The 13,451-nt window shown below is 48.9% G+C and overlaps 1 protein-coding gene across 2 annotated transcripts in view; it reads left to right on the top strand.

Annotated features, from left to right (window-relative positions):
• Window positions 1–13,451, top strand: part of ZC3H4 (zinc finger CCCH-type containing 4) — a 748,106-nt gene that overhangs the window by 503,364 nt on the left and 231,291 nt on the right. For both annotated transcript variants that reach the window (XM_069644536.1, XM_069644535.1), the window contains exon 9: window positions 1,227–1,338. In XM_069644536.1, coding sequence (XP_069500637.1) covers window positions 1,227–1,338 — 112 coding nt within the window. The remainder of the gene's footprint in view (window positions 1–1,226; window positions 1,339–13,451) is intronic.

Below are 13,451 nucleotides of genomic sequence, written 5' to 3'. Positions count from 1 at the left end.
ACATTACGCCTAGAGACCCACAGAACCGCTCCAAGGGGAACGGTCTCTGGATACCATGGTCAGGGAAATTTGTTTACGCTTTTCCCCCCCGACTCCTCTGCTGAACAAGATCGTGCACAAGATGCACCAGGAACCAGTCACCATGAATACTGATAGCCCTGATGTGGGCCCGCCAGCCATGGTTTGCGCACCTGATGGAGATGTCCCTGTCCCCACCAGTGAAACTGCCCTGCCCGTACAACTTGCTGTCACAGGACAAGGGCAAGACACTACACCCATGCCCTCAGAACATGAACTTAGTAGCCTGGCTCCTGAGGTCATAGAATTTGGCCATTTACAACTCCCTCAGAGATGCATGGACATTCTCAAAGAAGCTAGAAAACCCAACACTCGCCACTTCTATTCTAGCAAGTGGAAGAGATTTGTCATCTGGTGTAGAGGTAAGTGCATCAACCCAGTGCACTGCTCTCCCACACAAATTGTCCTTTACCTGACCCATTTACTGGACTCGGGTCTAGTGTTCAATTCTATTAAAGTCCATCTAGTGGCACTTTCTGCATACACCACCTCTCAACTTAAGATGTCATGGTGGAAAGTCGCAGTTATCAAAGCCTTCATGGAGGGGGTAAAGAGAATACACCCTCCGATAGCAAACCCAGCTCCCGGCTGGGACTGTAATGTAGTACTTACCAGGCTCATGGGCTCTCCCTTTGAACCCATGCACAAGGCAACTCTTAAGGACCTCACCCTTAAGACTGCTTTCCTAATAGCTATCACCTTAATTGGGAGAGTAGGTGAACTACAGGCTCTTTCTATTCTAGACCCCTTCCTAACAGTTCACAAAGATAAGGTGGTTCTACGCACACACCCAAGGTTTGCACCGAAATTCATATCGAAATTCCATGTCAACCAGTCAATAGAACTACCAACGTTCTTTCAAAACCCTTCCAATTTGGGAGAAAAGAGCCTGCATACACTCTGTGTGCAGAGCTGTCATGTTTTATATAGAAAGAACTAGGCCACTGAGAAAGACTAATCAGTTCTTTGTCTCGGTGGCAGCAGGAAGAGAAGGAGATGCAGTCTCCTCAAGAATACGTGAGAGGAACATCCAATCGAAAGAACGTTACCAGGGGTAAGTAACTTTTTCTTTTCTTTGCTTCTGTCATTGTGCAATGGAAACATGTTCAGTTTTGTTAACTAATAATGCCATCTTTTTTTTCCACTAGGGGGAACATTGCAATTTCAGCCATGATATTGAAGTGCCACGAAGACGAGGCCTTTGCAAGTTTTACGTCACTGGATACTGTGCACGAGCTGAAGCCTGCCCGTATATGCATGATATCCTTTTCTGTTTTTATTTATTTTTTAAACACATTCTGATAGTATAAAAATAAATGAGGCTGCATTGCTATTTTTCAGATGTCTGAATGCTCCTGGTAGAACCACTTTGGGCCTGATTCATTTTTGTTAATGGGATTGCACCATTATAAAACACTTCTGTGAATGAGGCCCTTTGTTTTGTAATGTCTGTTTGAATACATTCACCAATGTTAAATTTCAATGAAAATTCTAGAAGAATGATGTGACTGATATTGGCAACATATAATCGTTAATTTCAATGTTGACATTTTTAATACAAATTTTGAAGCCTATTATGGGGCCAGAAAATGTGATTGGAGCCTACAAGATTTGTTTGTGGTGGGGGTTATATTCTCTACAGATTCTTGACCTTTGAAACGATCACATCTTCAGATGTGGTGCGCTTCAGTCTTTTGTAGCGCAGGGTGTATTCAATCATCTCCCATTGTGTGCCCTGCCACTTGCCACTAGCCAATAGTAATGACATCCTGAGGTATACAATCTCCTCCTCCTCCTTCATTCATCCTTGTCACAAGCCCCCTTGACAGCCTCAGGTGGGTTGTACTGTTCGAAAGATCACAGAAATATACTCCTACCTCCCATCCCCTTTACTCCATACTATGTCCACAGAAATGCGACTGGACTGGAACATGTTGCAAAGCAGTGTTTACAGGCACAATCGCGTTCAGCCCACACAGCACCCCCCTCTTGCATGCTACTGGCCTCAACTGTCAGTCCTTTTCTCTGAGCGCATTGGGCGGGTGCATCGTGTAGCATCTACATTAATTATATAAAATATACTTTTTATTTTCGCAGCTGCCTTCATGTCTCAGCCACATGGTGCCACTTCTGGATGATGCACTTCCGACATCAAATCTTTTTCAAATGCCAAACGCCAATCATCACACCTTGCTCTTGTTCTCCGGGCATTGAAGAATAGTCTTTCACGCTAGAGGGAGATCTTTCACACTTCTCCTCCAAGTCATCTTAAAGAGTTTGTTTCCTGACTCCATATCAAGACAAGGTAGGCCCTTTGTTTAGTATGGCTCCTCAGCGCGTAGACACCTTCCCGGGGGCTTCCACGGGAAAGGCTACCCTGGATTCTGGTTCTGACTGACCCGAGGCCGCAAGACAACCGGCTCGCAAGCCGAGGGGCTCAGGTGCTCTACCGGATGCTCCACAGAAGTTCGTCTTATTCGGCCCCAATGGGCAAAGGATTGTCGTGTTCTACCTCCAAGAGTCATTCCTTAGCATGATCCAGCATGACTACAAGCTCTCTTGCTGAGGGCACACAGCCTACCGGAGCCACCTCCGAGGTCGTGGTTCAGGGAGATTCGACTACTGGACAGTAGGCTGAGGGCTCTGAGCCCACCAGAGCTATCTCTGAGGTCGACGCTTCTGTTTCATGTTTGAGGGCCAAGGAATGTTCCATGTCCGATACAGCATATGGCATGGGGCCTTCCCACCCTCCCGCCCAGGGCGTGGTGCAAGCCCCCCAGATGGCAGCCAAACACGTGGAGGAGCCGGCTAGACCAGCAGCCATCTTGGATTCGGATCAGAGCCTCCCCGACCCCTCACCCATGGAGTGGCCATGCAAGCAGGTTCCAGTCCCCTTCCCTCAGGAAGCGGTGGCAGACCTTACAGTACAGGTAGTTGTTCTCGGCAGTGCTACATCTACTCATCGCCGCTTTACGGCTACACTCCACAGCCGCCACAGCGCTTCCATCAGAAACTGTGACCCAGTGCTGCTGAGGGCCAGACCCCTCGGGATCCGGCGGCTTGCGAGGATCGCTTCTTCGACCGATTCCTCCTCCTTATGCGCCCCCCACAGATGACAGGCCTCCTCAAGGGTATAGTTAAGGAGGTGATCCCACAGGTCATGCCTCCCAGACCTCCACCTCTGGGCCTTCCGCCCGTTCCTCCGGCGCTTCCGGTGCCGTTGCCCATTCCTCATCCGGTCCAGTCCCTAGCGGTTCCTCAAACCCCTCCACCACCTCCTGTACCACCAATGCCTCCCTCACAGCAGCCATTGGATCCACTGCTATCTTCGGGTCTGGATCAAGGGGTGAACCCTCTGGCTCTGGTGTCTTAGGTGTCTTGTAAAAACCGAGACTCTCTTCCCATCTGGGAAAGTGTGGGGGGTGGGGGGTCGAAGGGCGATGACTACGACACCCAGGACGTTGAACCCTCGACAAAGACTTTTCATGGCCGCCTTCTGGGCTTTGCAGAGTTCTTGGTGGTCCCCCAGCCAGAGGATGCCCCCCAGGAGTCGGGAGTGCAAGCTGAGGTTTTGGCCATGGGCACCACGAGCCGCTCAGGCCTTCCGCTCCAGAAGGCTGTCCTGCAGGTGGCGACAAAGGGCTGGGAGAAGCCCAGGGCCAACGCCCAGATGAACAAGAAATTGGACAGCTGGTTCAGGCTTTTGGATGGGGAGCCAGTTCTTCTGACCCTTCCCCAGCCTCACTCATCAGTGGTGGCTGCGGCCTCGTTGTATTCTAAACCATTGTCTTTCTCTGTGGGAGCCGCCTCCAGTTGTCTGTCCAGGTAGGACAAAGTCTTTTGGCAAACTTTGCTAGGTCATCTGAGGGCTGCAATAGCGGCATACTAACAATGACGCCCTCCTAGCCGTGGTGAAACCAGAAGCTGTGGCGAGAGCTCACGGAGTTTCCGCCTGATCTCCCTCTGGAGAGGCAGGCCTCCTTTAAAGGAATAGTCCGCTCAAAAATATTATTGTCCCGAGCGTTCGGGCATTTGGTTTTAAGCATACGTTGATAGATTGTAAAAACATTTCCTATGCACCTTACCGTAGTTTTCCTCACTTTTACACATGCGAAATCAAGCAGCGGGGCACAGCCATCTTGTGCTAATCTTATCCGTTTATCCATTGCCCTAAGTTCAAGTGCCCCTGCTGCACTAAATCATATTCCCCACCCCTGAAGCTGGCATCACCATTCCTAGCGATATTCTCTGCCATCTCCATGACGTTACTGTACAGCGTAGCCAAACGTGCCCAGTCATCACCTACGTCTTGACATCAGTTGACGCAGAACCCGGAATATCAACACACATCCTCTCACAGAACAGCGCATTCCCAATTCTGAATACAAAACAGTTTTTAAAGGAAACTGCAATACTCTGCAATTTATAATGTGCTTTTATTTCACAATAAATACTCCGAGAACATCCGCCAATTTCCATATTCAACCACATTGGTAATTTCTTTCTTTGTTCTCGATCCGCAAATGTTTATCGTGAGTCACACAGTGTTGCTTTGGGTATAAGAAACGCATTGGCACACTGTGAATTGCAAGGCTTCTGCATCAGCTTGTTGCTAAACCACCGTAAACGATGTCAGGTTGCTCCTTGTCGCTGGTACTGCAAAAGGGAATATCGGCCCAGGCGATTGTCCCAAAATAGCATGATAGAAATCCAACTATTTAGGTGTATCAGGAACTGCCTGCTGAAGAAGCCATTCATTGGTATCTGGAAACGATGACATTTGCAGAATGGCAGGATGTAGCTGTGTAGAAAACATAACAGAAATGTGTCTCAGTAGCCGTTCTTTATTCTGATTGATCAATTTACCCATTAATTCTGCACTGCGACAAAACTATTGATGAACACAAACGTGAAACGATGGAAACAAAGAGAAAATGTTGTGGAATGTTGAAGTCTATGATGTGCTTCAGAGGTTAGTCCTATGGAGTATGTTTAGCTTGCAATGGGATGCCGATGCAGAAGCTGACAGAAGAATTTGAAGAACACATAGACAGCATTTTAACGGAATATTAGCGTAGAATTTGGCATTGGTGGAACCTGTGGAATCCCAGACGTGGACTCCATGCTTTTCGGTGCTGGACTGCCCATGTGCCCAGGATAAAGACAAGTACACACAGGTTGTTTTTGCGTGTCGTTACAATATGTCGAAAACAACAACCCATTACAATGTTAGCCAGCAATACCAGTCCTAAAATGAAACTTTGACTCGTTCGTCTATAAACTCGTCTACAGTAAAACTTACATAATATTCAGCATTTCCATTCTCTCAGCGTAACGCAGAGTGTCCGTTCAGATCAACAAATTTTCATAAAATGAAATTACATGTTCCTTTGTCCAGTTTTGGATTGGTGAACTTTATCATATTTTATGTTATTACACACCTCCCTTCATGCATTCCATTCCGAATCCTCCCTTTCTTCCAAGGACGAAAAACAATCAAACCTTATACTGTGTAGGATGCGTGGGTGTGCACAGCTCACAAGCAAAAATGAAACGTGGTGACCTTCACTCCCATGGGAGCGATTAGTCCTGCAGACCAAAGTGGCATTTGAAATATTTTCGGAAAACAAACAAATTGTTTGCTGGCATCCACCAGTGCTGTGCAAAATGTATAGTTATTTACTTATTTTATGAAAACAGTTCCAGTTGGGTGTCATCCCAATTGTCACATCTGCGTGCGCCCTGTTTTCGAGGAGGAATGTGCTCTGCAGATAATGTGAGATACTCACAAATCATAAATACAAGTGCCCTTCCATCTCACTAAACTTAACGCGCACCAACAAATGTTGGAGGAGAGGCGGTATATCCCACCACCCCTGAACCATTCTCGTACCGGTCAAATGACGTCTAAGCTAAGGTGGGAGACAACTCCACCCCTCCCGAGTCTCGAGCCCTGACAAAATGTGCTCGTACAAGAATGGCAGAGCAATCCCTGCTCCAACCTTAGTGCACAATTTGTCTCTGCTGACTGACTCATGCCAGAGACGACACCACCTCTCCTGAGTCTCGAACCCATGACCCCTGTTTCATTTTAGCGCATCTGGTCCCAAGACCGTGCCCCCGCTCCACCTCAAATTCACCTCCCATATACCTAATCAGGAGTGGTTATACATTTTGGTAACACTGACACCTATCCCCAGTGTGTTTGAAATCGTAAGACTCCAAAGGTCTCAAATCAAAGATCGGCCCTTCCGATAAGGCATCCGATAGCAACGACCCCTAACACATGCCCCATAAAAATATAGGTCAGAATACACCTATTTCACACCTGTGAGGCAGGCTGCCCTGAAGTCATGCAGCTCGGTAACTCATATCGGTGGTATGTCGTCTTCTAATATGTAGGCAGAGCACCCAGAGTTTTCTCTGCAGCAGCAGTTGTCCTCCTCATTTGTCATGACCTCGCACTGATTGTGGGTACACCAGGTGGAAACGTCTTCCATGCGACTAGGCTCAGGCTCTTGATCCGGTGATTCGTCCTCCCAACTGTCGTCTGAAGCCCCATTGTTTCCGCATCTTTCTCTTTCGACTAATTCCGCCTCGGAATACTCTGGCTCATACTGGTAGGGCTGTATTGTTGCCACTATACGATAAAATGAAAATCAATGTTAATGCTAGTACTAGTATCTGTTGGCATGGGCTACGAGCAACGACGATAGCTGAACAGAGCAGAAACATGCTACAGGATATGCAACAAAAAAAAAGACAATGAAACGATTGAAAAAGCAACTCTGATGTTGTCTGATGAGAAGCGGTCTGTTTATACTTATTGAGGAAAGAGGTATCCTGCCATTTCCATGGGGACACGTCATTAGCTGGAGTGCAGAAAACGTTGACACGAGATGTGCATTGGCGTTGTGAAATTGGCCGTACGAGTCTAGTGATGTCAGCTTCAGGGGCGGGGGATATGATTTAGTGCCGCAGGGGCACTTGAACTTAGGGCGATGGATAAACGGATAAGATTACCACAAGATGGCCGCGCCCTGCTGCCTGATTTCGCATGTGTAAAAGTGAGGAAACCTACGGTAAGGTGCACAGGAAATGTTTTTACAATTGATCAACGTATGCTTAAAACCACATGCTCGGGACAATAATATTTTTGAGCACACTATTCCTTTAAGGCCAGCCTGGTGGACGCCTGAGCGGTTGCGCAGGACTTCATGGAGTCTTGGGTCTCCCACATCGACACAGCCAGAAGAGGGCTGTGCCTGGGGCTCGAGATGAAACAGACGGCGTGGATGCATGCCGCTAAATTCTCTTCAGATGTGCAAGAGCGGATCCTGGATCTTCCTGGTCCACCGATGATAGGTTGACGAAAAAGACCACCTCTACACAGACCGTCAAGTCCTTGGCCATCCTGACTAAGGCTGGGCAGAAGTTCTTCCCTCAGTCTCAGGGCAGGTCCGACTTCAAACCCTGCACTTTCACTGGCTTCAAGGGGTTTCGGGACCAGAGTGCATAGAGGCCTGACAGGTCACCCAGTGACTACAGGAGGAAGCAGCAGAGGACTTTGCATGTTTTTTTTCCACTCCCCCTCCTCCGCTCCCCCCCTCAGATTCCAAAAAGCAGTGACGGTAACGGTCATGGAACACAGATAGCCTGTAGGGGGCCAGCTGGCTCTCTTCCCGGATAGCTGTAAGCGTTATTTCGGGAGTCCTTGGATCCTTTCTATAGTCTCCACAAGCTTCAGTCTTCCTCTACCGTCCTCTCCTCCTCTGCGTCAGATAGGGTCCCTGGCCCTTTTACGGGAGTTCCTTTCTCTTTTGGAGATGCAGGCAGTGGAATCGGTTCCTCAGTCCGACATATGCCCCGGCTTCTACTCCAGGAGTTTTGCAGAAACCAAGAACAACCAGGCTGGCCTGAGGATAGTCCTGGACTTGCCATTTGACAACTTTTCTTTACTGCTGGAACGCTTCAAGACAATTACTCCTGCACACATAGCAGAGTCTCTGTGCGCAATGGGAATGGATGTGTTCCCTGGACCTCAAAGATGCGTACATTTATGTTGACATCTATCAGCCGAATCGGAAATGTTTGCGGTTTCGATTATGTTGTACCCCTTCCAGTACAAGATGCTGCCTTTCGGCCTTAATTCAGCTCCTCGCGTGTTCACAAAGCTGATAAATGCGGTGGCCGGTCTCCGCCTCGAGGACCACCACTTATCTCCTTATCTGGATGACTGGCTTTTCCCTCAACTTGCAGGAGTCGCACCTGACTCCCACCCAGGATCTGGTGTTCCTTGGCGTGCGCTGGGACATGGCAGTGCAGCAGGTGTTCCCCACCCCCGAGAGGCTCCTTTCCCTCTGCAAGGCGATAGGACACTTTCTGGCCAACTCCTCCACCTCGGCATGGTGGTTCCAGTATCTTCTGGGGCTCAAGGCATCTTGTGTGCTCACGGTCCAGCACACCCACCTCAAGATGAGACACCTCCAGCTCCACCTGGTGGCCAATTGGGACCAGGAGACGAGGTCTCAGTCAGACAGGATCCCAATAACACCGATCCTCCTCCCGGACCTACGCTGGTGGTTGATGGATGGCAATGTAGCAGTTGGAGCCCCCTTTACCCGGCCGGGGTCAACTCTGCTAGTGACGACTGATTCCTTGCTTTTGGGCTCGGGGGCCACTCTGGAGGGCTACTCCAGAATGCATTGTGTGGAGACCCTCCTGCATATCAATCTGCTCAAACCCATAGCGGTGGGCCTGGCACTCAAGTCTTTTCTGCCTCTCACCAGGGACACAGCGGTCCTGTTCGGACCGACAATTCCGCAACAATGTTTTACCTGAACAAGCAGGGTGGCACCCATTCCCCCCTCCTGTGCATGGAGGCGGTGGCAATCTGGGAATGGGCCCTTACGGAAGGGATTTGGATTTCCTTGGTCCACCTCCCAGGAGACAGCAATGCGAAAGTGGATCAACTCAGCCGCTTGGGGGTCAACACCTACGAGTGGGAGTTACACATCAACTCCTTGTTGCCCCTGTTCCAGAGATGGGGGTTTCCAGATCTGGACTTGTTTGCATCTCCTCTGAATTCCAAGGGCCCCCGGTTTGCCTCGTGGGCAGGCTGTCGTTGGGAGTCTCTAGGCGACTCATTTCAGCTCTGCTGGCATGGCCGCAGGTGCTATGCGTTTCCGCCTTTGCTCCAGCAGACCCTCTGCAAGTTCCGGACCTTGTTGAGCTGCAGCCTCATCCTGATCGTCCCAAACTGGCCATTGAAGGCTTGGCTCCCCGACCTATAGCAGTTGTGCTTCCAGATACTGGTCCATCTTTCCGACCCCCAGCAGGGGCCTCCTAAAGCAGCAAGGCGGGGCGGTGGAGCACCCGGCCAGGCTGGCCCTGGCAGTCTGGTTCCTGACTAGCTGAGACTCCACCATGCTCCATTCTATAAGGACAACTGGGACATAATTCAGGAGGCAGTCTACGCGGGCCCAGTACAAGAGCAAGTAGACAACGTTTTGCCACTGGGCTCGTGACAACGGGCGTGACCCCCTTACCTGTTCCCCGGACAACGTGCTGGCTTTTTCCGCACATCTAACTTGTTCCGGTGTTCAGGTCTATACCTACTGCACCTATCTGGCGGCAATTGGAGCCTACAAGAATTCCCCAGAGCACATTTTTAAAGCGGCCAACCTGGTGGTTAAGGCCCACCTGAAGGTGTTCTACAGGCTCTTTTCTCTGGTTCACAGTCTTCATCTGGTCGGGGACATCAATGTGTTTCTTGGGGCCTTGCAGCGCAAACCCTTCGAGCCGATGGCCTCAGTAGACATCAGGCCGGTGACACTAAAAGTGTTGCTGATGGCGCTCACATCGGTGCGCGGGATCAGCGAGCTGCATGCTCTGTCATCATGCGAGTCCTTCAACACGTTTCATAGTGACAGTCATCTTGTTCACCAACATTTTGCCCAAGGTGGTCACCCCATTCGAATCAGAAAATCTGTCTGCTGGTGTTCTTCCTGAACCTGGAGTCGGATGCCGAAAGGGCTTTGCATTCCTTAGACCTCAAGAGAGTCAAGTTCTATCTCTCTCTGCCAAAATCTTTCTAGTCGCAGTCGTTCTTCATTACGTTTGGGGGCACATCTCCGGCACCCAGGCTTGCAGAGCTTCTATTGCCCAGTGGATAGTCCAGGCCATTTCAGAGGCATATAAAGCCATGGGCATACCGGTTCATGAGGGTATTCATCCCCATGCGGTCAGAGCTAAGGCCACGGCCGTCGCATTTCAGATACATGCTTCCTGGGATGTCATCAGCAGAGTGGCTACTTGGGCGACTCCGCCGAGGTTTTTTTTTTTATAACATCTTTTTATTCACATTTCAAACCAGAATAATGAAAACTCTACATGAGAAGATGAAGGTGTAACATTGCATCGTGAATTTCAAGACAGTAGTGCACATAGTGGCCAACCAGTGTAAAGTTCGCAGTTCAAATCAAATGGGTCAGATCGACATCCTCTCCCATAAATCATCCGGGTATACCATCGGGATAATACACTATCTATTCCAACATTCCCGGATGTAAAATGTGAATCATCAACAACAACAAAAGGGCAACCAAACATGAAGAAGAAAAACTCTTGCCCCCCGCCCCTCCCTCCCCAAACGAGTTGTGCATCAAACACAGCAATTTTGACAGGGTATACTCAAGCATACACAACAACCTCACATTGCCCTGGGGCTATGCACATATGAAGTAACCACCACACTCAGAAACAAGCAGGCAGACTTGCAAGGTTAAACATTAAGCTGGTTCAATAGTCTGTTTCCTCCTCGCTTTCTCGACAATCATTAAGGTATGCTCTTAACGGAGCCCAGATGTCTTTCGGTCTGCACACTGACGGTACGGACCGCACTTATAACTCTTCAACTTCTTGCACGTACACTAAGTCTTTCAGCCAGGCTTTATGAGTAGGGGCGACTTTAGCCTCCAACATCGTAGAATGTTCCTCTTAGCCAATGCACTTGCAATAGCTACAAAATGGCGTACCTTGACAGTTGCCTTGCCAATATCTCCCAGTAAATACTTTAGAGGTTTTGCCGGAATGGATAACCCCACAATTTCACTAACCGTGTCTGCAACTTCCTCCCAGAAAGCCCCGATCGGGGGGCAGTTCCAATACATGTGGATAGAGTCTGCCACGCAAAAGTTACACTTATGGCATATGAGCTGTTGTTCCCGGTTAAATTTGGACGCTTTAAGTGGTGTAATATGTAGGTGGTTCAGTATTTTGAATTGTATCAAACGAAAGTTGCCATTAAGCGATATAGATCTAGTATGTTGACAATATTTAGACCATTTAGCATCTTCTATCGTTATACTCAAATCATGCTCCCACTTTCGTTTCATATCATTTTTGGAAGGGGAATACAACTGCGCCGCCCTGTAGAGGCTAGATGTAGAGCCCGTAAACCCGTCTGGAGACATTGTGGCTGTAATAAATGGATGAGTTTCCGGAGCATTAGGAAACGTGGGCCATTGTTTCTTGCATGCAGCTTTAAGTCGATAATAATGCAGGGTAATGATTAGGCCAGCTCCCAGTTTTTCCCGCACCAGTTGCAGCATGGCAAATTTCCCCTCAGGGTATTAATCCCCAAGCCGCATCTCCTTATCAGGATCCCACCTCTTTTGAAGTGCCGAGACAAACGAAGTCTCCAGCCCAGGGTAATGCCACAGGGAGAGGAACGGCCAGAAAGGGGTTGCACAACCCACCCTAGCAAACAGGGACGACCAGGCTCGAACCGTAGTGGCCACAGGATCAATATCTGTTACATTCCCTTTAACCGCAGCGAACGGCATCGCCTGAATATTGGAGGGGGCTACCGCAAACTTCTCGGCCCGAACATGGGCATGCGGCTCTGCCGTTGTGGCCCAGTATCGAGCGAAGTGTGCCTGCGCAGCATGGTAGTACAGCAGGTAGTCCGGAGTCGCCAAACCACCAGATTCATAACTTTCACATAGTTTATGGCCAATTAAGTCGGACTGCCCTCCCTCCCCATACAAATGCAGCGGACAGCTTTTGTAACTTTTGAAAAAAGACCCTCCCCGGCCAAACGGGGACACCACAGAACAGATAAAGAACAGATAAAGAAGTTTAGGGACCACAACCATTTTAAGTTTGGCCACCCTGCCATAGATGGATATTGGCAACACCCCCCAAATTTTTAGCTTGTGTTCCAAGGAGCTCAATGCCGGGGACTGCATGGTGGCTGGAGTCAATGGAATGACCTCGCACTTAGCCTGGTTAATCTTATAACCTCAGTAAGCAGAAAACGTGGAGATTGCATTCATAATGGGGGGGTACGTGTATTATAGGGTCCCTAACATAGACCATAGTATCATCAGCATATAATGAAAGGAGTTGTGGAGAGCTTCTGATACGTATGCCCCTCCACGTGTGGTCTTGTCTAATCTTAGCAGCCATCCCCTCGATGGTAAGCGCAAAAATAAATGGGGAGAGGGGACAACCCTGACGCGTACCTCGCCCCAATTCAAAGGAAGATGACATGTTACTGTTCGTTCTTACCCTGGCCGTCGGCGACCTATACAGCAGCCGGATATACCCTATAAAGACTGGACCGAACCCAAATTTGGCTGAAATCAAAAACATATAGTTCCAGGAAACAGAATCAAAAGCTTTCTCAGCGTCTAGTGTTATGGCAGCTTCTTTAGCTTTAGGGTCTAGCTGTGGTGTGATGGCAAAAAACCTACGCAAATTCAAAGCAGTGGAGTGTGATGGTATAAAACCTGATTGATCTGTATGAACCAATTTATTCATATAAGGGTGTAAATGATTGGCTAAAGCATCGGCAAAAATTTTCGTATCAGTGTTCATGAGAGATAAAGGGCGATAGGTAGAGGGATCCTGGGGCGGCTTGTGTGGTTTAAGGAGTACTGAAATAACAGCTTCCCTCATCGTGGCTGGGAGCATACCCCTCTCCAAAGAGTCCTCCCAGACCGAAAGCAGCCTGGAGGCCAGCTCGGTTTTGTATGACTTATAGAAGTCAACTGGGATCCCATCTGATCCCGGAACCCTCCCAGCTCGCAAATCCGCAATAGCCTGTTCAATTTCATCAACTGACAACGGGAGATCCAACCTCGCCCTCTCCTCTTCCTCTAGCTCAGGGAGTGGGAGTGGGATAGAGTCAATATATCTTCTGAGATCATCCTGGTCAACCAAATCCGTGCTAGTATATAGTGAGGCATAAACCGGTTGAAAACGTCATTTATGGCGTCCGGGGAGGTCTGTATCGCCCCAGTAGAGTCTTAGATGCTAGTGATGTGCCTAGCCCCAGTTTCAGCCCTAATTAATTCTGCCATGGATTT

The sequence above is a fragment of the Ambystoma mexicanum genome, chromosome 2p, assembly GCF_040938575.1.
Source record: "Ambystoma mexicanum isolate Mex_15411 chromosome 2p, UKY_AmexF1_1, whole genome shotgun sequence".
NCBI lineage: Eukaryota > Metazoa > Chordata > Amphibia > Caudata > Ambystomatidae > Ambystoma > Ambystoma mexicanum.
This window is presented reverse-complemented; position numbering and strand designations above follow the sequence as displayed.